This window comes from Cataglyphis hispanica, chromosome 14 (assembly GCF_021464435.1).
Source record: "Cataglyphis hispanica isolate Lineage 1 chromosome 14, ULB_Chis1_1.0, whole genome shotgun sequence".
In the NCBI taxonomy this organism is placed as follows: domain Eukaryota; kingdom Metazoa; phylum Arthropoda; class Insecta; order Hymenoptera; family Formicidae; genus Cataglyphis; species Cataglyphis hispanica.
Genome location: NC_065967.1, coordinates 5,292,728 through 5,316,993, shown reverse-complemented (window position 1 = coordinate 5,316,993; position 24,266 = coordinate 5,292,728). Strand labels below are relative to the sequence as shown.

Genomic DNA, 24,266 nt, shown 5'->3' with positions numbered 1-24,266 from the left:
TTATGTTGAAATTATTTCAAAAGTACAAAGGGCAGGGTGCTATAAAGCATTCTGCATAATATTCCCTTGTAAATCAGATAATTATTATTGATTAATATTTATTCTGATAGGAAACATATTCGATTGAATTGTTGAGTTAAATTGTCAATAATTTATAAGCATTATTTAAATACAAGCTAATATAACCATAATAAATAAAAAAAAAACAAATTTTTGTGATTTGAAATGATTTAAATAGTCTAAAATGTATAATACTAATTTATTATATACAATATATTAATACATACGTAAGCACAATAGTAATTAATATATCATTTTTTTTGCGAGCTGGAAGCATCTTTCTTCGCAAGGGTTTTCTTTCCCTCCATGGCTCTCTCTCGCAATTCATCTTCTATAGTAGTGTTCACTGCTTTCGAAATCATTTTCTTTAATTTTTGTATCTCCTGCAGCTTTGTTTTCTTTGGCTGCACCGGAGCATCTATTAAAAAATCAGAAATACCATAGTATATTATTAATTTCAGTATTAATAATATTATAATATTTGTAAATCAACTCTAAAAGTTTCTTTTTTATTATTACTTACTTCCACGTTTTTGGATAGCAAGGCCTTTCTTAACTTTATTTGCCTTTGTCTTTACCAATGCTGGTAATTTTGTTTTAACTTTGAGCTTTCCCTGTGGCATTATGTGCAATTTATTACTGTATTACATATAAATTCAAGTGCAATCAAGCTGTAAAAAAGGCATAACAAAATTATAAGTAGAGAAATTTTATAAATATAGATATCAATATATTATATTGTTATGCATTAAAAAAAGAGAAATATGAATATAAATCATTATATATATGCAATGTATATCTATATCATGTATACACAAAATTATACATGAATGAATTATACATATTTATTATAATTTATATATAAATAATTTTATGTAAATAATAATTAGCAATATATGATAAGTACAAAAAAATATTTAATTCTAAGTATAAATATTTAATTCTAATTAGAAGTCAATATTGCAATTATAATAATTTGCATTATAATTGTTTATTATTATTTTAGTCTGTGTACAGGTTATGTCACGTTGTACATACCAGAAAGAAGTCATTACATGCTTCCCGCAAATTTTCTGGAGTGTTATCTAGATCTATACATATACCGTAAAAAATTTTTATTCCAGTTCAATATTTTATATTTACCGTGTATCCTTTATATCAGAATAATCAGAATATAATTACTCAATATATATAAAATAAAATCCAAATTTTGTTCAAGATATGTGCGTCACAACACTTTTAGAACCAACTTGTTATCGACGATTAATCGCAAAAAGTAAAAACAGTGTGCACTTTGCACCTTGTTATATATCGTAGCAATTTTGCAAATCATCACACGAACCGTATTCTAGTATATTCAAGTCCAGATTGAGGATAGGAGACATCTGATTCGAGAAAATGTCGCTTTCCAAGCCGGCCAATATCATTTATAATCTTCTTGGCGCATATTTACAGCGGCTTTATGTCAGTCCCTTGAAAACAAAAGCTATAACTAGGTAAAACTAGAGCCCTAGATACGCATTGTTGTAATTGTCAATAACAATTTTTAATTATATACTTCTGATATATATAATTTGATAACAAATTTCAATAACAATGTTTAATTGTATACACTTGGGATATATATATATATATATATATATATATATATATATATATATAAATGTATTTTTCAATATATTAAACATTTATTTATACTTATAAAAGCATTTGTATCATTTTCAGTTGCATTATTGCAGCCCTTGGGAATGTAGTATCTCAGAAATTATCCGGCAGGCAGCTTAATCAAGACAGTGTCCTGACCTTCGCACTGTTTGGGTAGACTATAGATGTTGTTTACATTCTTAATGAAGCAGATTTAAAGAATTCAAAAGTGTATTCTCATGCACAAATATTCTTGTAGCCTGTTCTTTGGAGGGCCACTGCCTCATTACTTTTACACATATGTGCCATTACTTGTGAAACATCCTCTGGGAATATTATTGATAGAAAGACTCCTTTATACGCCATGTTATCTGGCATTTGCGCTCTATATGCTTGCTATCTTCGAGGTATAGAGATCATAGTCTATGACTGATAACTGTTTTTACAAATTATTACATTTTATACTATTGTGAATAATCTTAACAATTTAATAGTAATTAAATAATGATTCTATAATAAATTAAAGTCTCTAGCAAATGAGACAGATTAAATAGTTATTAGGCAATACCTGATTTAAAAAAAACTTTTAGTTTGCATTTTAGTGCTAAATAGCGATCTATTTGCAGGGTAATTCCCACCGAGTAGCAAGTATTCAGATGCAGAAATTATATTTGCCAACATTGATAGCTAATTTGAAATACTTGACGCTGTTCCAATATATCAATATAAAATATGTTCCACCAATGGTAATGTTATTCTGTATTTATATCTTATTCTATCACAATATTTTTTGATATTCCTTTAATTTTAGATTGATTTCCTTTTTATAATAAATTAGATTTTAATTATTTTTTATTTTTAATTAGTAATTTCTTTTTTGTTTATTTTATTAGAAATTTGTGAATTATTTCTTTATTTATATGAAATTATTTATATTTATATTATTAAAAATCTTTCCCCTGTGCACTCTTTATTTATTTCTTATTATTTATATTAATCTTTCTTCTATAATACTGTGAAATTGTTTATAAAATTTATGTTAAGAGCTAGCTAAAAATGTAGGGAATAATTAATTGTTTTATTTGATTTTCTAGTTGAGGGTCTTAATGGTAAATCTCGTCGGTTTCGCGTGGGTTGTTTATCTCGCAAATAAGAGAGCGAAAGCTTTAAAAGAGAATTAAAAGAATACAATTAATTGCAATTGTTATTGTAGATATTTTTGTATAGTAAGTATTAAAAATATGGTAATGTGCTTTTTTCAAATGTACAGCAAACATAATACATTCCATCGTTAGAATTTGTTAATGTTTATCTAAGAAATATATAGACGATATGATCTGTATGATCTACATTTACATAAATGTAATTAATATTTTTTTGCAATCATATAGATGTTTTGATATAAATATAAGAGAATATATATACAAATAAGAAATATAAAGATTTACATGCCAACTGTATTTTTTTATTTATAGGAATTTACTTTTATTACATTAATTTTCCTTTAAAATTATATTTTTTATCAATTACATTATTATTCTTCCTTCTTCTAATATTGAAATATCATATTTCACTGATATATTTCCGGTAAACTTAATGAATATCGACGTTTTATTTATCATTTATATATATATAAATTTTTTTTTTTTTTTAATTTTATATTGTCTGCCATAATATATCAATTGTATAATCGCATTTTACAATCCTCTATATATTTTTACGAAATATGGAAGTTTTCAACAACAAAATATGGCATGTATGTTTAAGATTTTCGATTTAATCACACAACAACAATACAGAGTATATTACAGATATAATATCCGAATTTCATTCATTTTAACGAGACAGTAACATTCGATGGCTGTAAATCATAAGCGGATACAGACATCGGATTCACAAAAGCCACATTGAGTCTCCACATTCGTCTCAACAAGATGATAAACTTGTGAGATCAGAATTCTCTGCTCTGAAGGTAATTTGAGTTTTGAAATTAATTTCCTCGCATATCATTTTTTAATACATTCACAAATGGCATAGTTTATCATTTCGAAAATATTTATAAATAATCGCAAAATGTACGACAAACGTTGTTTGCGAATTTAATTTTTCCTACACTTTGCTGTATTTGAAAATGAATAAGGAAGGAACGATCATACAATCGTCGTACTGAAGAAACTATATTCAAATGCGAAGAATACTATGCTATAATATAATAGAAGTTTAACAGCTGATCGAATAATTATTAGATCATTAAACATGAAATGCTCATTTTACATACATCAACAATTTTCAATCAATAATTTAAGAAAACAAAAGTCAATGTATATAATCGAAAAGATTTTTAAGATATCTTTTACATTCCTTAGAATATGAAACTATTTTAAAAAAATATTTAAGAGTGTAGAAAAGATTACAAATCGAGAATAATTTTCATAAAGTCGCACATATTCCGAATTTTCAACATTTCATATGTATGATCCAATATCAATGATCGGAGAGATTTTTCGTTAAAAAGGAATCAGTCGTTTATGAGTGTGAGAACTAGCGCTACATAGTTTTTCTATCTAATTACGTAAACGCGACGTAGACTTTCCAAGAGTATGGAGATCTTTTTTTATAACCCTCTATACATATATCATCGAGACTTAACTTCGCATAATCGCGAATTGTCGAGACTAGTAATTCTAATTGTCTTTTTGGTACGCTGCTGCCTGACCCCAATTACAGGTTTCCGTAGACAACACCTTCCTATGACTAGAGTATTTTTTTTCAAATTGCGAATATCGCGTGTAAAAGGAGACCTCAGTATTATATACCATGGTCGCTAAAACTAAGAGATTTGCTCTATAAAATAAATAAATAAATAAATTTTATATATTATACATATTATTGAGCTAGGATATATTAATCCTTTGCGTGTTTGGAATTGTTCTTTGCACGTTTCTTCAAATCTTTCCATTATGTCCAGGAGGCTATCAATTCGTGCACATATTTATTAATAAATTATTTTTAGAGAGCACTTGAAGATCATTTTTTTATAATTCTTATATATATCAATTAAAATTATAAATTTGCAGATAAAAAATATAAGAAAGAAGTGAAACAAAATATGTATAGAACTATGAAAAGAATAATAAATCAAACCTATGACCCTTATTAAGATTTCAATATGGCCTATAGATATCACGCAAAGGATTCGAATTTTTTCAGAAAAAATTTCTGAAAGAATTTGTCTATGTACAAAAAAAAAACAAATTGTAACATTGCACTAAATAAATTATGAATATATAAAAATTTAAAGGCCTCTTTAAACGATCTAAGTCATGATAAAAATGAAGACAGAATTTTGTTTCTAATTTTATATAGGTCACATGTTTTAACAGACATTCTGACATACATTTTCATTAGTATGTATTTTATGTATTCAAGTATTTTCTGTAGTATACTATACATAAAATTTATAAACAGAATTCTATCTCAAATTTTTTATCGCGAAATAGATAGTCTAAAGAAACCTTAATCCATGAGATTCGTTGATAAGTTTAAGAGTTGTGTTGTAGCATCAATTGAAAAACAATTGCACAAATAAATACTTGAATGATCGCTAAACTATATATCAAAATATTCCACGTAAATGACTAGCAAAAGACGCTACACCAGATCTTTCTCTGCTATTATTCACATTTACATAAGAGTGAGCGAATTGAGTGATTAGTGTAATTTGGAAGCGATTCGTCAAAAACTCTGAATAGAATTTTACATCTTTAAAGATTGAGGCGAATATTATACAAAAACCTCATTTTAAAGAGAGAGAAAGAGAGTTCTCGTATTTGTTATTAAAATATCCTCTTATCTTGCATGTATATTTGTTTCGAACCTCTTTACTTTAAATTAAAAATCTTCTCTAGAGAAAATTGTTAGAAGATTAGACAAAGCTGCTGCACCATTTTAATACGAGTTTGTTCGAATAGAAGGGGAGAGGAAATATAATACATTAAAATCTATTGATATTCAACTTCCTTCGCGATAATTTGTTAATATTAAATTAGATGATCGCAAAATTATAACGCGCTTGAAAGTGAAATAAATAACATATTGATTGAGAAATGTTAATATCTTTTTCGATAGAGAGATCGTCTAAGTGGATGATATTAGTACGACAAAAAATATACCGATATTTGCAACTATTTCTTTTTATGAATGGAAAATCGGTACTTTGTGTTGTAAGAAAAAATGAATAAATTCATACACATTGCCGCGGATTCATACTTATGCCTTATGCTCGGGATGGCGTTTCCATTCAAAAATTAATTCCTTTCTATTAAAGACGTGAAATTAAATCCATTAAATAACACGTCATTCGAATAATATTTCAGAGAAAAAGAACGCTTGATCAATAAAAATTTCAGAGGTTCGCAAAAAGTAATTACATGTGTCTGCGTTTCGACACCCGATGCGATCTGTCGTTGCAGGAAAAAAAACCTAACAGATCCTTGACTCTTTTTCTGGAACATTTTTTCGATCCCTTCCATACGAAACCCAGCATTTTTATATTTAAATTAATACCACTCCGAGAATCAACTAGCGAAAAAACTCGATGGTTACGGGTCAGATCGTAAAGGATCAGGACTACTCTGTTCCGAGTCCAGTGTATGAGGAGAAATATCGGCTTCCGAGATCGGGAATTTACACAACGCGTGTCTTAACGCGTGTAAGACGAGCTGCGACTGGCGGAACAACTAGATCGATGACGTGTACTGGAGCAATTGCTATGCCTGCTGCTACTCGGCGACGAGGGTGGCGTCGGTGTGGGTCGATGATACGGAATTGGACGTTTCCTCGCACTAAAACGAAAACATATGTTAGTAACATCGCAACCTCTTTCTCTCTCTGTAAAAGGAAGATTCTGTTATTTGAAAATACAGATGTTAATCTTGAAAGAGCGAGGAAGAAGAGAAAAATATTACATTGTCCTGTTAGAGAGAATCAAGTTAATTACAAATGGAAACGATAATAGTTATGAATAATGATAATAAAATCAATAATTATGATTATAATGATATAAATATAAGGTGAGAGATTATTAATGAGAGATTATTAAATACTTAATACAAATTTACAATTTAATAATGTAAGTTCAAGTATTTTTAATGGTCAATTATTAGAAATAACACTTATTAATTATGTCGATTATCTATATGTGGATAATAAAAATTCTTTGTAAAAAGTAAAACAGATATTAGTAGAATGCGTACATGCAGCATTAACAAAAATTAATTAAGCAAGCTATAAAGCTATAAAAAAACAGGAGACAAGGAGAGGTCCTTCAAAATAAAAATGTAATAACTCACCTGTGTCTGCGAAATGTTTCTCTGAAGAATTCAGCAGGGCGAGAAACACTCGAAAATCGTAAAAATATAATAAAAAAACTAAGAAACTTATAATTGAGAAATTATAACGAAGAAAAAAAAAAGTTTGTCTGTTGATAAATCTTTTATTTTGCGATTGATAATAAAATAAAAGGAATCCTATCTCTCTCCTACTGTGTGAAAACAATTCAATTTACAATATTTAAAACATACACGCATGCTATAATCTACACACGATATATCCGTAGATCGAGCTACGAGTGAATTGATTAAGAGAAAGATGACGGGAGGAGGGATAGAGAAAGGAAAAAAAAAAAATCTTACAAATGAAAAATCCGAAAGTACGCGAAATGAAAGATCAACTATAAGCTAAGTTAATATTCTACGAGCGAGATTGTGGATAATTACGATTATTAATTATACGATTGCGATAATATTTGGTCATAGTTTACATAAAAGTTTTTTACGCTTTCACACTATTACATTTGTCAAGTAAATTTGTCAATTAAACATCTTTGTCGTTATATTATAATTATATCCATCAATTATATCATCGCGTCGCTTAACACTTTGATCAATGCAGGGCCATTTTGATCGTACAAACATTTTCATTCGCATTAAATATCGACACTGCGAATCAAACGATATGCGTATGGATTGCCCAAACGGCGGCAAAGAGCATTAATTACGATGCTCTAAGAAATCTGTATGAAGGAAAATGTTATTAGATACGTATCGCGTTTAAATAATACTTAGGATATTATTAATCGGTTCCTGACGGTCAAAGTATTAATCATTTATATATAAAGTCTATATTCAGACTTTTCTTATCGTATATATGTATATATATATATATATATATATATATATATGCTGTGCGAAGCCATAACTCTATCTTCTATGTCTGTCCCTCGATCTGTCCCTGTAGGACACAATAAACATAATATTAGCATATTGAAAGCCGAAATCGAGACAAACGTAACCGTTTTTTTTCGTGGAAAAAGAATTTTGTCTGATCATCTTTTTTTCATTAGTCTTTAAGCAATTTTTCTTGAAAAATTCTTTTAATTACATTTCTTCTTTTCATGATTATAATAAGGTAATATTGATAATAATACGGTAACTATAATAACAAAACTTTAATAAAGGAAAATTAAAAAACGTAAATTAAAAAAAGTGTACAACTGATACAGTGACAAATTATAATCTACGATTACTGTGATAGACTCACGAGCTCAGTGCACGCGCATGTGCGCGCATGTAGAGTGCGTGGTAAATGTATATAAAACTACCACGACAATACACTTGCGATACCTACCTTGTGATGCGCCGTCTGTCGAGGAAGCTAGGTGAACCGTGACGTCGGGGTATAGACGGCGAGCGTGATCTACTGGAGGCAGAACTGCTCGAACTGGAACGAGACGATCGACTAGAGGCGCTGCTCGACGATCTTGACGAGCTGGAAAAGCTTCTGCTTCGACTATGTCTCGAGCTGAAGAAAGAAAAGATTCACTGATTATTTAATAATCTCGTTTTTATAAATTTAAATAATTTTATTAACGAGCACTTGTCACACATATCGCCAGCTAAGCGACAAGATTTGAAGTCTTACCGAATGGAAGAACGCGAACTACTCCTTGTACGGCTGCGTTTCTCCTTATCCCTGGATGTTCTCGACGCTGATCGTGAGCGACTCTTGGACTTCTTGGACAGCGAACGGCTACGCGATCTCTTCTGCGATAGCGATCTGCTTCTAGAGTTCTTTGAAACAGAGGAGCGGCTGCGCGATCTTCTCTTTGATAACGATCGATTTCTGCTTCTGGATCGCGAAGCGGATTTCTTACACCTCGAGGGTGATCTCGATGCACTTGTACGCTTCGAATCCGTCGAGGAAGACCTCGATCGGGATGAGCGTTTCGTTCTTGCTTTGGGTGATAATTTTTTCGTCCTGGAGACCGATCTAGAGATTGATCGTCGCCGATCGGGCGAGACTGATTTTTTGCCCCGTGAACGAGATCGTGATTTTTTATCTCCGAATGGAGATCTGGAAGACCTCGCTTTATTCACGACGGACGGTGATCTCGTGCATGATCTTGACGCTGATCTAGAATAGGATTTGCTCTTCTTCGGCGATCTCGAGCGCTGATTTGATCTAGCTAGTGAAGCGCTGGGCAATGGTGGCGGTGATTCGCTCGGCGAGCGCAGTTTCATTGTCGTGTTTTCCTCCCTGCATATAATCGTCGGCACGGGAGAACGAGAAGACGATTTACTCTTGGATATTTGCTCTTTCCTTGACGACATGATCGGCGTCAAGTCTTTCTTACCGGTGAAATTTGGTGATTTCGATGATCGACGATTCATCTTGATTTTCACGCCGCCAGAAGGTGCGGAATCGACCTTCTCTCCACTGGATTGTTGAGGTAAGGGCAGGGGCGGTGGTGACTCGCTCGGCGATCTAATTTTGATCGCTGCCTCCTCGCGAGTAAGAGGTAGAGCCGGTGAAGGTGACCTGCTGGATACGGGCGATTGAATGATCGGAAGAGCCTGCTGTACTGGTTCCTCGGATCTATCTCGAATTGGTGCGATGGTTTTTGGCGGTTCACTCGGCAGAGCGATGTCTAATACACTGTCTTCTCGCCTCTCGATCTTGATTTTTACGGGAGTGACTACTTTCTTTTCTAGTGTCTCCCGCGCTTTCGCTGCTAAACCGCTTTGCAATCGTTTCAAAGTGTTTAATTCTAGGATCCTCGTCCTCTCCTCGTCTTCTTCTTGTTGTTGCTGCTGCTGCTTGCCGGGTTGTTCGTCGTCCGCCATATCAGCTTCATCCTCGCTCGATGATCTCAGACTCACCCTAGGCGCGACCGCTACCTGTTGTGTTCTTCTGCTTCGCGATGTCGAACGTGACTTCATCTTATCGTTCTTTGTTTTTCTTTTCTGATCCTGCCGCTGCTTTCGATCTTCTAGAATGTCTTTATAGCGCTCTGGATTTTTTCTTACTGGCGAATAGCTCAAGGTGGATCGTGATCTTGACCGCCGACGTTGATGCCGCCTCGGTGAGCGCGATCTACGTCGAGAATCGGCCTCTGCGCCTCGTCGAGGGTGATGTGGGCCTCCTGCGGGAAGTTCCGTAACGATCGTATCTAGAACGGCTCCTGCTCCTGCTCGCAGAGTATCTACTGTGCCTTCTGGGCGATCTCGAGTATCCTCGTCTTCGTTTAGGAGACGGACTCGCGCGACGCGACCTCGAATACCTCCTAGGAGACCTTCCTCCTCTATCGCCTCTGTCGCCCCTGCTTCTAGATGATGATCGGTATCGTTTGTGCAATGGCGGGGAACTTCTGTTGTGGCTGACTGGCGACTTATCTCGCTTCTCCGCTGTGCTTTTCTTTGTCGGAGAATCTTTCTTTGACTTAGTAGACGATGGTGGCAACGGCGGAGTCTCGTTTCGAGATATTGTTCGGTCCGCACGTTTCGGTGATCGGGTTGATCGAGAAGGAGGTTCTCGCGAGGAAATCGCGACATTTTCAGAAATCTCGTTTCTAGATGCCTTCTCCACCGCAGTATTTTTCTCATGTTTCATAGACTTTTTCGGTTTTTCCACAGAGCTGCAATCGATCCATATCGTATTAGAAATTAAGGAAAACAATAATTCAAGCAAATAAGCAAAATTATTTACCAATTGTTTGCCAAGTAATTGTAAAGTAAAAATCAATAATATACATATGTGCAAAAATTAAAAAGAAAAAAAGAAATAGAATAACATAGCAACGTACCTATCCGTGGAGCTTTCGGATGATTGGCGTTTCTGTTTAGTTGAACTCTTCTTTTTCTATAAGAAGATTCAATCACAAGGATCAATATTGTTTATTGTTTCCAATCGGTGAACATCAATCATGCATTCGTCAAGAGAACAATGAAAAAAAATACAACAGAAAAAGGAACGATGTATTTAAAGAACTTTTTCGGAGTCTGCTTCTTTTGGGATTTCTAATCAATAGTTACCATCAATAACGATGTAGATTATAGATAAAAGATAAGCAAAGTATTGACTTATTCGTTATATGTATATACTTTTACATTTGGAAAAAGACAACTCAAAAAATAAATTATTTTAAATATTTAGATAAACTGAAGTACATAATATAAAGGAGAGAAAAAGAGAGAAAGAGTAAAGGTATTAATTATATTAATTTTATATAATAGTACATATATTGTTATCCATGCATGTATATAACTTTTGCAAGTTAAATCCACATAAAGTGATATAAATATATTATAATTATCTTAAAATTGAGTTTAGTATAATAAGAAATAAAGAAACATATATACATAGAAAAAATAAATTAATACAAATTCGAGAGAAGCAAAAATTTTGAGTTGCAATGCTTTTCGAGGGCACTCATCAAATTGAAAGAAACATATAAAAGAACAAAAAGTACAAAAGTATAAAACTCTATTTTTTTATTTCTCTATTTTCGTTTCTTTTTTGTTTTGTAGTTAAAATAATCTTTTTTCAAGAACTTTTCAATCGTTTAAGAATAAGCAGTCTCCGAGATTGATCTTTGTAATTGGCGTGTAATATAGTGCTCGACATACAACGAGTGAGAGAAATAGAAGAGGCTCTTATACACGACAATAAAATTCGGTAAAACTCGAAAAAGAGTACACGAGTATACATATGAACCCACAAAATTAGAAATTACATTGAATAGCGGCATATCTGGTACTCACTCAGGGAATGTCTCCTGTCAAATGGCGCTGAATAATTACAAACAATACTGAGATTTATACTTTGAAATAATGAACTGTCGAAAAAAAAACTGGGTGAAAATTAGGTGAAAAATCGTATTTACGTAAACCAACAAGCGAACCGGGGAGATGATCATGCTACTGTTTCCGAGGCAAACTTAAAAGAGTTCGAATAACAATAATAATAATAATGATCACCCAAGATCGATCGATTAACAAATTTCGAAGAAACGAACATAAATTAGAGAGACGTTGTCATGCACCTACTCTTTCACGTGCCGAAGTATATATATATATATATATATATATATATATATATATATATAAATATATATCTAGAGAAGAGAGAGAGAAAGAGAGATAGAAGAGACGGAAAGATAATAATTTTACGCTTGGCTTTCTTCGAAGCCTTGTGCGTACCTCATGCTTGTCCTTTCCCCCGACTTTGAGCTTTTTCTTTTTCTTCTTCTTCCTTTTCTTCGACTCAGCCTCGGATGAGCTACACATAGATTTATTATTTGCTTTATAGCTCTGATATATTTTTGTAATGAATTTTTATTAGTAACTATGTGTCTTAAATTAAGTCGCTCAACATTCTTCTTTTTTTTATCATATCAAAACTTGTAATTAATTTTAATAACGTTAACTTATTAATAATATTATTTCGAGAAATATGTTCAATAAAGAATGAAAAGTATTTCAATTAATATAAAAAATTATTATATTATCGCGATTCACAATTAAGTTGATTGTCAACTTACTTGCTATCGTCGGAATTCTCGCTGGAATCTGATGACGTGACTTCGGTTTTCTTATGCTTCTTGTCTTTCTTTTTTTTCTTTTCTTTCTTCTTGCCGGACTTGGCGACCGGACTTTCGGACCTATGAAAGCGGAGATTAAACAATTCGTTAGAAGAGTCTCATGGCGGCTAGATTTTTTTTTTATCAAACAATATTTAGTCTTATATAGATCTTGCAGTGGGCGTCTTCCTGTCGACAAGTGTGCATACCTTTGTGCTGACAATATATAAAGAAAGCTCTGTAGTACACAACGTATCTGTGTATGTGAAAACTGATGTTCCGTTCTATCGATATATCAACGTACACGTTATAATAATATGCGCAAGCTCTACTCACTTGAAAAATTATAATTTCTTGCGATAAATTCAAAAACACATTGCCATTTACTGAGGGTGAAAATTTAATTTTTTTTATCCATTTAATTTCCCTTTTTCTTGACTCAATTTCAAAATAAAAGTTCAATTCTTTATAGCAAATGCGCGATACACTATATTTATAGAGAATATTTCCAAAATATGTAACAAAATAAATTATAATAAAAATATCTCGCATCGAAATAGGAAGGAAGTTTATATCAATAGATGTAGCGTTTGCATACACTGATATAAACTCTTCCTTCGCGTTTGTGAAGTTTGTCCGAATATTTTGGAAATATTTTGTAAGTGAAATTGAAGTAAGTGTATTTCGCATTAGAGCTTTAATTTCAAAAGCGAATGTAATAACAAAAGAAATATAATATATAACAATGCGTGAGATGTTCACAATATTGCGTAATGTTGTACAATATTTCGCGGCTATAGCTAATAAACCGACTACGCTTATTTTGAAAGATCTGGTTTTGTCACTCGTTTATCGAAGTGTTTTCGGAATCTCATACTAAAATTGCGAAAAACCACATCTTTCAACGAAGATTTCAACGGAAGATAAATATACGAAATATATATATATATATATAATACATAATATGAGGATTATTGATATAAATATGGGATTAGCATTACCTTGATAACCATCGATAGGGACGGACTTGTCAGAAAAAAATAGAGAGATGACATTAACAACAAGCTTCATCGATAAACAACAACAGAGAGATAGAAATGTATGAATTTAATCTTTTCTTTTTGTGCGTAATTTCTTCTACTTTTTAATTTTCTTGACTTTCTTTTGCGTTTACTCTGCGATTATCCGCACTTTTCATTATTTTACTCTGCAAATGTTTGCCTACAATATTTGTTTAAATTTAAAAAATATATAATATGATATACGTATATTTTAATGTATATTGAATTTATTAAAATCATTAAAACGGTCGTCATAAAATCATCATTTATTGAAACTGCATGTAATCAGGGTCGTAACCAAACATACAATTGAAAATTAAATTTAATAATTAAACAAGTTAAAAAAATTTGTGTTAAAAAATTAAACTCTTCATTATATGCAATATTTTTATATATAAACAAATATATACAATTTTTTTTTAATTTTCGGATTTTTAAAATTTATAGATAATCGTTATAATCGTTATCGCGATATTGATATATCATATTGAATATCTTGCCAACTATAATTATCAGTGTTTCTAGTGTTCTCTAAATTTAATATAATATTCGAACTCTCTCTTGTATATATTCTAATATATTCTAATAAAAATTATTTACAAATTAAAAAAGAATGACGAAATTATATTTTTACTGAGAATAATTCAGACATAATTCTTAGTTATACGACTCTGATTTGTATGAGAAAACAAAACATAGCAAACATTTGCTGAGCGACATCTAATCGCGAAAGATCCCCAGAGAAAATCCTATCGATATCGCCGTAATCGCGTTCTTTTCATAAACGACGTTAAACTTTTTTGAAGAGTGTGTTTCTTTTTTTTTGTTTTTGCAAATTAATTCGCGACGACCACACTTACCTACTGCGCCTACTGGGTAGGCACTCAGTCCTCCTCAGTTCTGTTTGAAACAGAGAAAGGTGTATGGGATATGAGACAGTAGGTGGTGAGTCATGAGTTTACAGTTTCTGTATTTTTATCTGTATTTTTTAGAGTATTGCAGCTAATGCGCGTAAAAAAAATAAACAAGAGAAAGAGAGATAGAACGAGTGTTTGTAAAATCTCGAACAATCTCGATTAACCGATTATAGGAAAAGAGAGAGAGAGAGAGAAAGATAAAAAAAGAGAGAGAAAGAGAGGAGACTTTCTACTCGGATTCTGGTCGCTTTCTTTTTTCTCTTTTCTGGAATTTTCCGGACGGGTATGACTGGGGGAGATCGACTGTGCGGTCTTGGAGCCTCGATTCGCATCTTGAAACCGATACTTAAAACGGAAGCGAGAGAAAAATAGAGAGATAGAGATGGAGAGAGAGAAAAAAAAGAAAAGATAATAAGTAAGGAATCACGTAGAATCGAATCCAGCCTCCATGGAGCCGCGCACCGTTTACGTTTGCTATACCTTTCCCGCGCTTTGTGCTTCTTGTTCTTCTTCTTTTTCGTACTCGTGCTGCCGGAACGTTTTCGCTTCTTCTTCTCCGTGCCTGCTGCAGCGGAGACCGCGTCCGATGGTAGCGGAGGCGACTGCGGCGGCGGCGGCGCCGGGCTCGGCGTGCGCACCAGCTCGTAGACCTTGCTCGCAGCGGCCGCGGCGGCTCGTGCCTCCGCCTCGCGCGCGCGCCGCTCCGGGTCTAGGCTACTGCCCTCCACGAAGTACTTGGAGATGCCGAACGCCTCCCGCAGCTTCGCATTCTTCTCCTGCTGCGCCTCGGCGATCTGATGTGTCTCCCGTACGCTAAAAGACCAAAAGCACTTGTTAGTTATATCGTTAATAAATGATAGCTATTTGCTATAAATATAAATTTTGTGCTATAATAAATTATTAAAGTATACAATATGTACACAGAGTGCAATAATAAATGAATCGTTGCCAATATTGATTTGATAAATCTATTTTTTTGAGAATCATATTAGTAATTGAGATAATCACTATAAGTAATATCGGTATGTTATTTGATTATAATTTTATTATAAATTAATTTAATATAAAATTAATATAATTTAATTAATTTTAATATAAATTAATATAATTTTATTTTATTATAAATTAATTAAATATAAATTTTTAAATAAATAATATCTTGCTTTTTGAGAGATGAATTTTGTTCAATTGTTACTAATTGATGATAAAATATCTTCGATTTAACAGTACCATTTCTACAAGCAAAAGGATGTTGAGAGATAATTCTGTTTCTAGTAATTGATATTGTTTTTATAAAGAAAATAAATCTCCTTTGAGTCATCAATATAATTTTTACAATCAAAGATGCAGTAGAGGAAAACCATATTCTCGCAATATTGGTATATTTATTATAAATTAAAAAGCGAGAAAATATTTAATATAATCTCTCTCGAAATCTTGATCAAATTTTTATAAATAAAAAAGCACTACTAGATTAATTATTTTGATGATCAACTTTATGTTTTTAAATCCTCATGGAAATTATTTCTCTTGCACATTTTCGCAGCCCTCATCGACCGCACCTAAATCTCATTGAACTTGTTATCAATTTCGTGGCTGATTATGTCACAAATAATGTGATCTAATAAATGATTATCAAACAGATACAAAAATTTAATATTCACTTACGCGAATAAACAATAACATTCCATATATTTTGATGTCATTTTTGCATTTCCAAAATATTACTATAAGCTGTGTCGTATTTATACAGATGATTTTTTAGATGTACTCTATAAAATTATACTTGTCTCTTCAAGTATCGAATAAATCAAAATACAGAAACCTAAATGCAAATAAATTGAAACAACTTTATAAATTATCTATTTCCCAAAAAATATTAAAGCCACTGTATTATTTTTACAGATAATAAATATTCAGAATAATCCGGGCGACGCACTCGCGTTGATGATTCACGAGAAAGGATAGTTACGATCGAGATATCGCGTACCGCGTCGAGATCTTCACCGTCATCCTCGTCGAGCGAGGATCGCTTCGAAGGAGCGATGGAGCGGGAGATGTTTCAACCTCGCGGGAACACCCTGTATATGGAGAACAACGGCGTCGTCCTTAATAAAACGGGCGTCGCGACGCTAATGACATAACACACTACAGGGCGGTTAGAATGGTAAGTAGGAATCGCCTTCTCTCTTTCTCTCTCCACTTTTCCTACGGAGGTGAAAAGCGGCGAACCGGGGCTTAACCAGGAGGGAGCGAGAGCCCACCCCTGCGCGCCTGCACGCACGCCACCGGAACACGGTGGATCAATACAATCCAGCTGTTCTCTTTTCTGGCATCCCTTTTACGCCTCTTTACAACGGAATCACTCTCGACCCGGTGCCGATGTCAACCGCTAAATGAACGAAAAGTAAATCAAAAAGAACTATATGTATGTATGTATATATGTATATATATGTATGTATATATATATATATATATATATATATATATATATATATATATGTAATTGTGTATTACATCTGTGTAATATACATACATACATATATATATATATATATATATATATATATATATATATATAAATTATATTCAAATTACAATATAAATATATAGAATTCTCAAAATAATTTTTTACATATATATAATAATATAAAACTAAATAATAAATAAAAAATAAATTATCATGAAAATTCCATATCTTTAGAAAACTAAGATTTAAATTACGATTCCATTAAAGAAAATTTCACATAAGATCCGTTTGTGATTATAAGCGCGTTTTATATTTTTTTTCCTAAAGCATAATAATATTATTCCCTCTTTTTTGATCAGTAAAATCAATATTTTCGATATTAAAAAAATTTTATCGACATAAAATATTTCTAATAAGAGAAATCACGCACACAAATTTATATATACATAAAAAGCGATGATTTAATGATGTTGAATGTAATATCCAGCGGTAGTTCAATCCTATGATCATACATTAGATTCTAAAATGTAAACTATAAAAATGATTTTCTTATATATATATAAACCAAATATATTTCTATTAACAAACTTTTTAACAAAATTAAAAACGAGCAAAAATATTGTTCTTTATTTTACTATCTTTTATTTATAAATTGCCATAAGTGATAGATGACAATGGATTGAAATATGTCTTTATCGCCGTAATATGTACGCCGATTATCGCGATGAAAAATCGACTAGATAAGACATAAATGATTGAATCATAGGATTGAGCTGAAAGCCGACAAAGGGGATTCACCTGACGACGGAGCGCACGTTGCTTCGCCGTCCGGCGAGCAGATGCAGCTGAATGCGCTGGCAGCAACAGCAATGCTGCCGTTGGAACTGCAACAATTGCTGCTGCTGGTGCTTCCTTTTTCTGCCGTTATTGGCCGCCGCGTTATGCAACTTCCGTTTGCGCGAGCGCCTCGACAACACCTTTCGCCGATCCAACAGGAAGTTGCCGCCGCGCCAGAGCGTCTCGAAGAAGGCCCGGCCGTCGGCCGGACCGCGTCCGCGCGCGGGTTTTGCCGGTGACACCGTCATCGACATCGTCATTCCTCGATGATCCGAACAAAAGTGAATTCTTCTCTAAAACCCTTTTTATCTAGAAATCCGTCCTAGAGAAATTTAGCTTGAAACATCTCTTTCAATAACCGTTTCGAGCTTCCAAAGATCTTCTTCTCGGATTCTTATCATTTTAATTTTATAGAATATATATTTCAATTATATAGAATCGTAGTTTAGAATATAGAATCCTAATTTCAAGTTTTTGTGATTCTATCTTTTTCAGATTCCTCAATGATATAGTATAATTCATCAGGTAATTTATGTAGTATAGACTTATTACAGATAATCTGTGTCGCAATTTCTCTTCGGGTTTTTTATGAACCCTCTTTGAGGATAAATTTTAACAATTAAGATAATTATCCTCTCGAATATATTCGTGCTCAATCTATTATCTATTTCTAAAATAAGGAAAAATTCGATGGTGAATAATTCTGATAAGATAATTAGGCTGTTAATTGAAGAGAAGCTTGAGAAGCTTCGTCGGTTGGCCCACGTTGCGCAAATGGCTCAATCCCTTCACGAGGCAATTGGAAGGGATGGAAGGGAGAAGATTAGAGAAGGTAACAACCCTCTCCCACTCCAGCTGCCGCGCCTTTTGTACCCGCTGTCCTGGCTTTTCTAGCTAGAACAATCATCCGGCGACAATGAATGGCAAGTTCTCCTCTTTTTTCTTACGTTGTTACATTCCATTTCAATATTCTTCCAGCGACTCTCATCGACTCTCATCGATCGTTTTTACTGACGTTATGTTATTAATAACGTTTGCTTTCTTTTCTCAGAAATAATATATATATATATATATATATATATATATATATATATATATATATATATATAATTATTCATATATTATATTATATTATATTATATTATATTATATTATATTACATATAAGACATTATTTTATTATTCACCTTACTTGCTAAACCTTCCTCTTCTTATTTTAGATGATATATATTGTGGAAGAATATATTTTTTTAATATGTATATTTATATTGGCAAAGTTGCTCTATGCATTTTAATGGAGTTCAGGAAGACTTCAAATCAGGCACATCATTATCGTCGTACTCTTTATCTCTCTAGCAAGACGAACGCGACGAAGCAGAGCGTTTTTCTTAGCGATGTACCGTCGACGTGTCAATCATCGACGACTTGGGAGACACATGGATTTCGTAGAAAAAATTTTTCGAATTTTTTCTAGGTGGAGAGGATACTTGGAGATTACAAAAATTTAATATTCTCCATCTGCATCTCTCTTTTTCATGTTCCTGATAAAATAAAAATTTATTAGTAATGGAAGACGTGACATTCTTCACAAAATTCTCATGCGAGAATTAAGAATTCTTTTTCAAGTGAAATGTCAATAATTTAAACTTTTTTCTTGATAAAATTTCCTTATGTTTTCATTTTCTCTTCATTTTAATTAAGATAAGAGAGATTATTCCTATTTCATAGATATCTCGTTGTACATTGTAAAAATTTATATTCCAGGATTATACTTATGTATATGCAAAATGTTAATGTTTCTCCTGAATATAATTCGTTTAATAATTTTCTTTTTTCGGAAAACATTTAATATTTAAATGTACAATATTTCATATTTCATTTTCACATATTTTTATGATTTAGTAAGATGTGTGATGATCAATATAATTTCTCTGTAGCTTTTTTTCACTCAAAATCAACTACCATTCAATATATCTGATATTTTTCACATATATATCTGCATTACAGTTCGTTCTTCGATGAAATATTTCTCAGATTTCTTTTCATTCACTGATCATTCGATTGATGTTTAATATTTTTCGCATGTAACATTATGATTTATTCAAATAAAATGCGTCATTTTCTTCAGATCGTCTCATTATATTCTACTCTTTATGCAATATCCTCTTCACGTATTGAAATGAAAGGCGTGAAATGGCCGTTTGCTCCCAAACATTAAGAAGCTAAGAGACTCATACTCTTAATCTTTATATCTAATATTTTCGCGAAATATATATATATCTATATATTCTAATCTTGAAACTTAGCACTTAGGTATGATCTAGGAGAGCGGAGTAGCCGTGTTATTTTACTAATTAAACTCTAATGGAAGACTTTTGTGATTTGTTCGTAAATCACGTCGCGCGTCACATGTTCCTCCCCGATGGGGTGTCACCCGATATCACCCCCTCCCAAATTAATCTGACTCTCGATGCACCATCCGTCGACGACACACCAGGGCGACGCGTCCGTTGGGTGCGTCAGTCCATCCTCGCACTGAAGAGAAGTCGAAGACCACAGTGAGAGATGCTGCGTCGTTCCCTCGCTCCCGCTCCCTTTTCTCATCCTTCTCCATTGCGAATATACTCGCTCTCGATGCATCTCTCCCTCCTGGCGCCGGCGCTATGGGGTACGTCGATATCGCGAGTATACCCACCTCCCGATTTTCCCTGGCGAGGAATGCAACACGTCCCCGCCCTTTCGCGATATTTCATGTATTATTTTAGCTAAAAATTGTCATGAAAATCTTCTCACATTCGCATTTTTCAATTTCTCAGTTCGCGAGAAAGAGTTTTACATTAAAGTAGCATTTAAATTAACATACTAATCGAGAGAATGATTCGTGCCAAGCGTATCCGTGAAAAAATTGCTATTAATCTTTTTTGCAAATCTATTGTATTTCCTCGAGAAAACACGCGCGCATTTTCGTCAATATATATAATATAATAAATATATACAAAAATAATTGAAAAAGGTATTAACTCTAATTAATAATTAATTAATACTATCAATACAATAATAGTAATTATTCCTCCTTTTACTACTTTTAATAATAATTTTAATTAATAATTTCGATAAAGACAATGATACGCTTTAATAAAATATAATACATGTACAAAAAGTTAAAAAAAGTTAATTTTTTTTATTACCTTATTTTCTTATAAAATAGTTATTTTTTGTTTGTGAAAACTGTAGTATTTCTTCCTGAATACATATTATAAATTTCTATTTATATATTCAAAATATTTAATTTTTAAATGCGTTTGTGTATTCAACAAATCTCTGTCTTTTTTCTGCGGTCCTAAACTTATCAATATCAATAATTCTCTGTTAAATATATATTATTAATTTTACTTTTAATTTGCATTCAATTAAAATTTATACATCTTATACATAATATAATCAAAATAATTATTATAATTAATTATTATATAATTTTTAATATATAAAAAAAACCGCGTAGCAAGTCAAGTTTTCCTTACGAAAACAACAAAAATATTTCTCTCAGGAATACATTATTCGAATATTTCTCCAAGAATGATTTTTCACAAAGAATATATAGATTTATCGTAAAACATATTTTTTACGATCCAATATTGCGTTTGCGAAAGCTTTGCTTTAACGCAGGGTCAAATGAAGCCGCGACGAAAATATGTTCCTAAGATCTCGGGAAGCTCAGACACTCTATATTATATATAACGTTTCATCCGCGTCGTTGGGATTATCTTGGATTTAACTGACAGCCAAGAAATCAATAAAAAAAAAAGGAAAATTCTTCCTCTAGAAAATTTCATGCATTTTGATGCAAGTAATATCGCATTTTATTAGCCAATCTGTTCTTAATTATAGATCGTTTCCTAATTATAAATCAAGCTATTACATCTATTATTGTATAAAACTTTGTATATCATTTAATTTTTAATTTTCATCCAAATTTATCTCAAATATAAAATTATACTCATACTAATATTATATATTTTAAATAATTAAATATTATATTGTTTCTAAGTTCTACAAAATAATTGTGTGTATGTATTCTGATTTTAATTTATTTCACCTAATTATTATTAACTTTGATTATACTTTCATTAATATTAATTTATTTTGCATGTTATTATATTGTATTCCGCATAATTTATTTCAATTTATTCTATAACATTGCCAAACTTCTCACAAAAAATTAAAAGAGAAATTAGATAACAAATGCACTTACTTAATACGGCCGAATTCATCCTGTGGCGTAGAAGATTTGATATCGCTCCCCATTAACAATGATCTGTAGGATTCCACCTTGTTGTTTATTTCTTCGCTCGTAAATCTGCAATTCACATGAAAAAGAGACTAGATTATATTCATTTGTAATTATATCTATTCTATATTCAAATGCACTATCTTGATTATGATCTATCATTAAAATTTAAATTACATGTGAGACACATGTACATATGATATGTATATTTATTTATATTATAAACAAACATACATATATTTTTTATATTATATCGATTCTTTACTTTGTAAAAATATATTATACCAAATAAATCTCAGTAGAGATTATTGTCAAATAGCTCTCTTCTTTCAGACTTAAATTAGATTGTAGACTGTAATAGGATTTGCTTTGTCTACCTTTGGCTTCAATGTATACTTTAAAAATGATATATTTATTTACAATGGTTTCTGACAAAAAGTTTTATGTATTAATGATTACTGATTATTATAGAAATTTCTAATATTAATATATTTATATTTAAAAAATAATTAAAGAATTTTGTTAAGATTTATTCAAATCTAAGCTTTTACTCTATCATTGCAATAAAAACGATAATTTGTAATATGACCTAAAATATTAAATATAATTTATTTATTTAAAATCTTTATGTTAAAACTATTGAGACTATAAAACAAGAGATATATTACAAATATTTACCCTTGATCCTCCAAAATGTCAGCCAACTCGGCACACTTGACTTCGACCTTTCTCTTTCTGACATGATCTAGAATTTCTTTGTTTGGCTGCTTATTCAATTGGTCGATTTTTGAATCATCCGTTTTGTAAGTAACCTTGTCTTTGTTCTTACGCACAATTGCCCAATTTCTCTGAACATGTCCATTAGTTCCAGAACCACGTGGAGTTTGAAGTCCGATGCCATTGTACATATTGTCTCAGTCCTACAAATAAAATAAAATACACACCAGTTGAAACATTAACAAATCATAAACATATAATAAAGTTACATATCAAGTTCCGTACACATACAAATTACTTTAAATTAATTACACTTTAAAAGTATTTTGTTTCACAGAAATATTATTTGCTTGATGTATACACGATTCTTTATATTAATCGCAACTGTCCTAGATGGATTACTGCTGAAATATTGCCAATACTAATGTGTAAATTTTAACGTAGAAATCTCACAGATCAAATGCATAATGCCAAACAATACAGCTACCGAGCCACAATAGTGTATGAATTTAACTTGAATATAAAGATAAAAATTTAAGCCGAAAACAGTCATTATACATTCATGAATATCAAATCATGTGATTATTAATTATACATTGATCATTTTACGAGTCAGCTTACATTTACAAATTCTTGGAGGTCTATAAGAGATCGACTTTTCGCCTACAGGTAAGTTGCCAAAAATTGTTATGCACATACCACTGTGCTCTGATTGTGAAAGAAAAGCGACAACCTATCCAATCGTATAGTTCCGTTCTAGTGTCTCGTCGATTAAATTATGTCAGCGAATTGGCCATTCGCGTTGAACGACGTCGTTTATCGCGATATCGAGTCACTCAATAATATATATATATATACGTATGTATATAGGTATGTTATATATATGTGTGTGTATATAGAGGCATTTAATAATCCAGCACGTATTCGAGGGACCTAGGTTAGAGTAGATGCACACGGTAATCAATTATCGATCCAGTCGCGCTGCGCAAATCTCGCTGATCGTTCGAATGAGGCCGCGTTCGATTTATATCACCCACCTGCGTTCTCGTCGAAGACGTCGGAGTAAACTCGTTTCCGCGAGAGTCGAAAACCCTTCCTTGTCTCGTCGGCTCGCCAATGAAACAACACCACGAGAACGAAAAGCGAAAAAATAATCCGCGAGAACTGTGCGGGAAGTTTCCGGGCCGTTGCGATTTACGTTCGGTTTTCACCTCGGTGATTCTCGGCTCTTTTCGGAGTAATCATCGCGGAACGAAATTTCCCTAGCGTTTCCCCTAGTCTCTTCTACTGACGTACGATAGGAGAATTCGGTAGCTTTCCAGCAAGAAATACATATAAACACAAAGTCATATGAT

The 24,266-nt window shown here is 32.2% G+C and overlaps 3 protein-coding genes across 5 annotated transcripts; 1 reads left to right on the top strand and 2 right to left on the bottom strand.

Annotated features, from left to right (window-relative positions):
• Positions 1–240: 240 nt before the first annotated feature.
• Positions 241–1,550, bottom strand: LOC126854822 (uncharacterized). 3 transcript variants are annotated; one of them, XM_050601912.1, is made up of 3 exons: positions 1,403–1,550; positions 584–731; positions 241–478 (listed from the first exon to the last, which is right to left on the bottom strand). In XM_050601912.1, exons 2-3 carry the CDS (start codon positions 681–683, stop codon positions 312–314), a joined length of 267 nt encoding a protein of 88 aa, XP_050457869.1. In that variant the 5' UTR covers positions 684–731; positions 1,403–1,550; the 3' UTR covers positions 241–311. The 3 variants fall into 3 exon arrangements, with proteins under 3 accessions (XP_050457869.1, XP_050457867.1, XP_050457868.1); XM_050601910.1 differs by lacking the exon at positions 1,403–1,550 and adding an exon at positions 1,099–1,396; XM_050601911.1 differs by lacking the exon at positions 1,403–1,550 and adding an exon at positions 1,204–1,396.
• Positions 1,409–3,159, top strand: LOC126854814 (peroxisomal membrane protein 2). Its single transcript, XM_050601899.1, has 5 exons — positions 1,409–1,556; positions 1,786–1,878; positions 1,964–2,111; positions 2,331–2,450; positions 2,799–3,159. Exons 1-5 carry the CDS (start codon positions 1,459–1,461, stop codon positions 2,883–2,885), a joined length of 546 nt encoding a protein of 181 aa, XP_050457856.1. The 5' UTR covers positions 1,409–1,458; the 3' UTR covers positions 2,886–3,159.
• A 302-nt stretch (positions 3,160–3,461) lies between these two features.
• LOC126854771 (serine/arginine repetitive matrix protein 2) lies at positions 3,462–24,136 on the bottom strand. The gene is given in 11 exon segments (XM_050601801.1): positions 3,462–6,548; positions 8,392–8,565; positions 8,686–10,157; positions 10,159–10,678; positions 10,847–10,902; positions 12,243–12,321; positions 12,584–12,703; positions 15,081–15,413; positions 22,159–22,263; positions 22,873–23,114; positions 23,949–24,136. Coding segments are annotated over 10 exon segments (3,231 nt in total). The 5' UTR covers positions 23,103–23,114; positions 23,949–24,136; the 3' UTR covers positions 3,462–6,406.
• Positions 24,137–24,266: the final 130 nt, after the last annotated feature.

Excerpts from the sequence above, each read along its gene's own strand:
- LOC126854822 (XM_050601912.1), bottom strand. The coding sequence starts at position 683 with ATGCCACAGGGAAAGCTCAAAGTTAAAACAAAATTACCAGCATTGGTA. Across the intron at positions 479-583 it reads TGCTATCCAAAAACGTGGAA|ATGCTCCGGTGCAGCCAAAG; the intron begins GTAAGTAATAAT and ends ATTTTTTAATAG.
- LOC126854814 (XM_050601899.1), top strand. The coding sequence starts at position 1,459 with ATGTCGCTTTCCAAGCCGGCCAATATCATTTATAATCTTCTTGGCGCA. Across the intron at positions 1,879-1,963 it reads CTGACCTTCGCACTGTTTGG|CCTGTTCTTTGGAGGGCCAC; the intron begins GTAGACTATAGA and ends ATATTCTTGTAG. Across the intron at positions 2,451-2,798 it reads TAAAATATGTTCCACCAATG|TTGAGGGTCTTAATGGTAAA; the intron begins GTAATGTTATTC and ends TTGATTTTCTAG.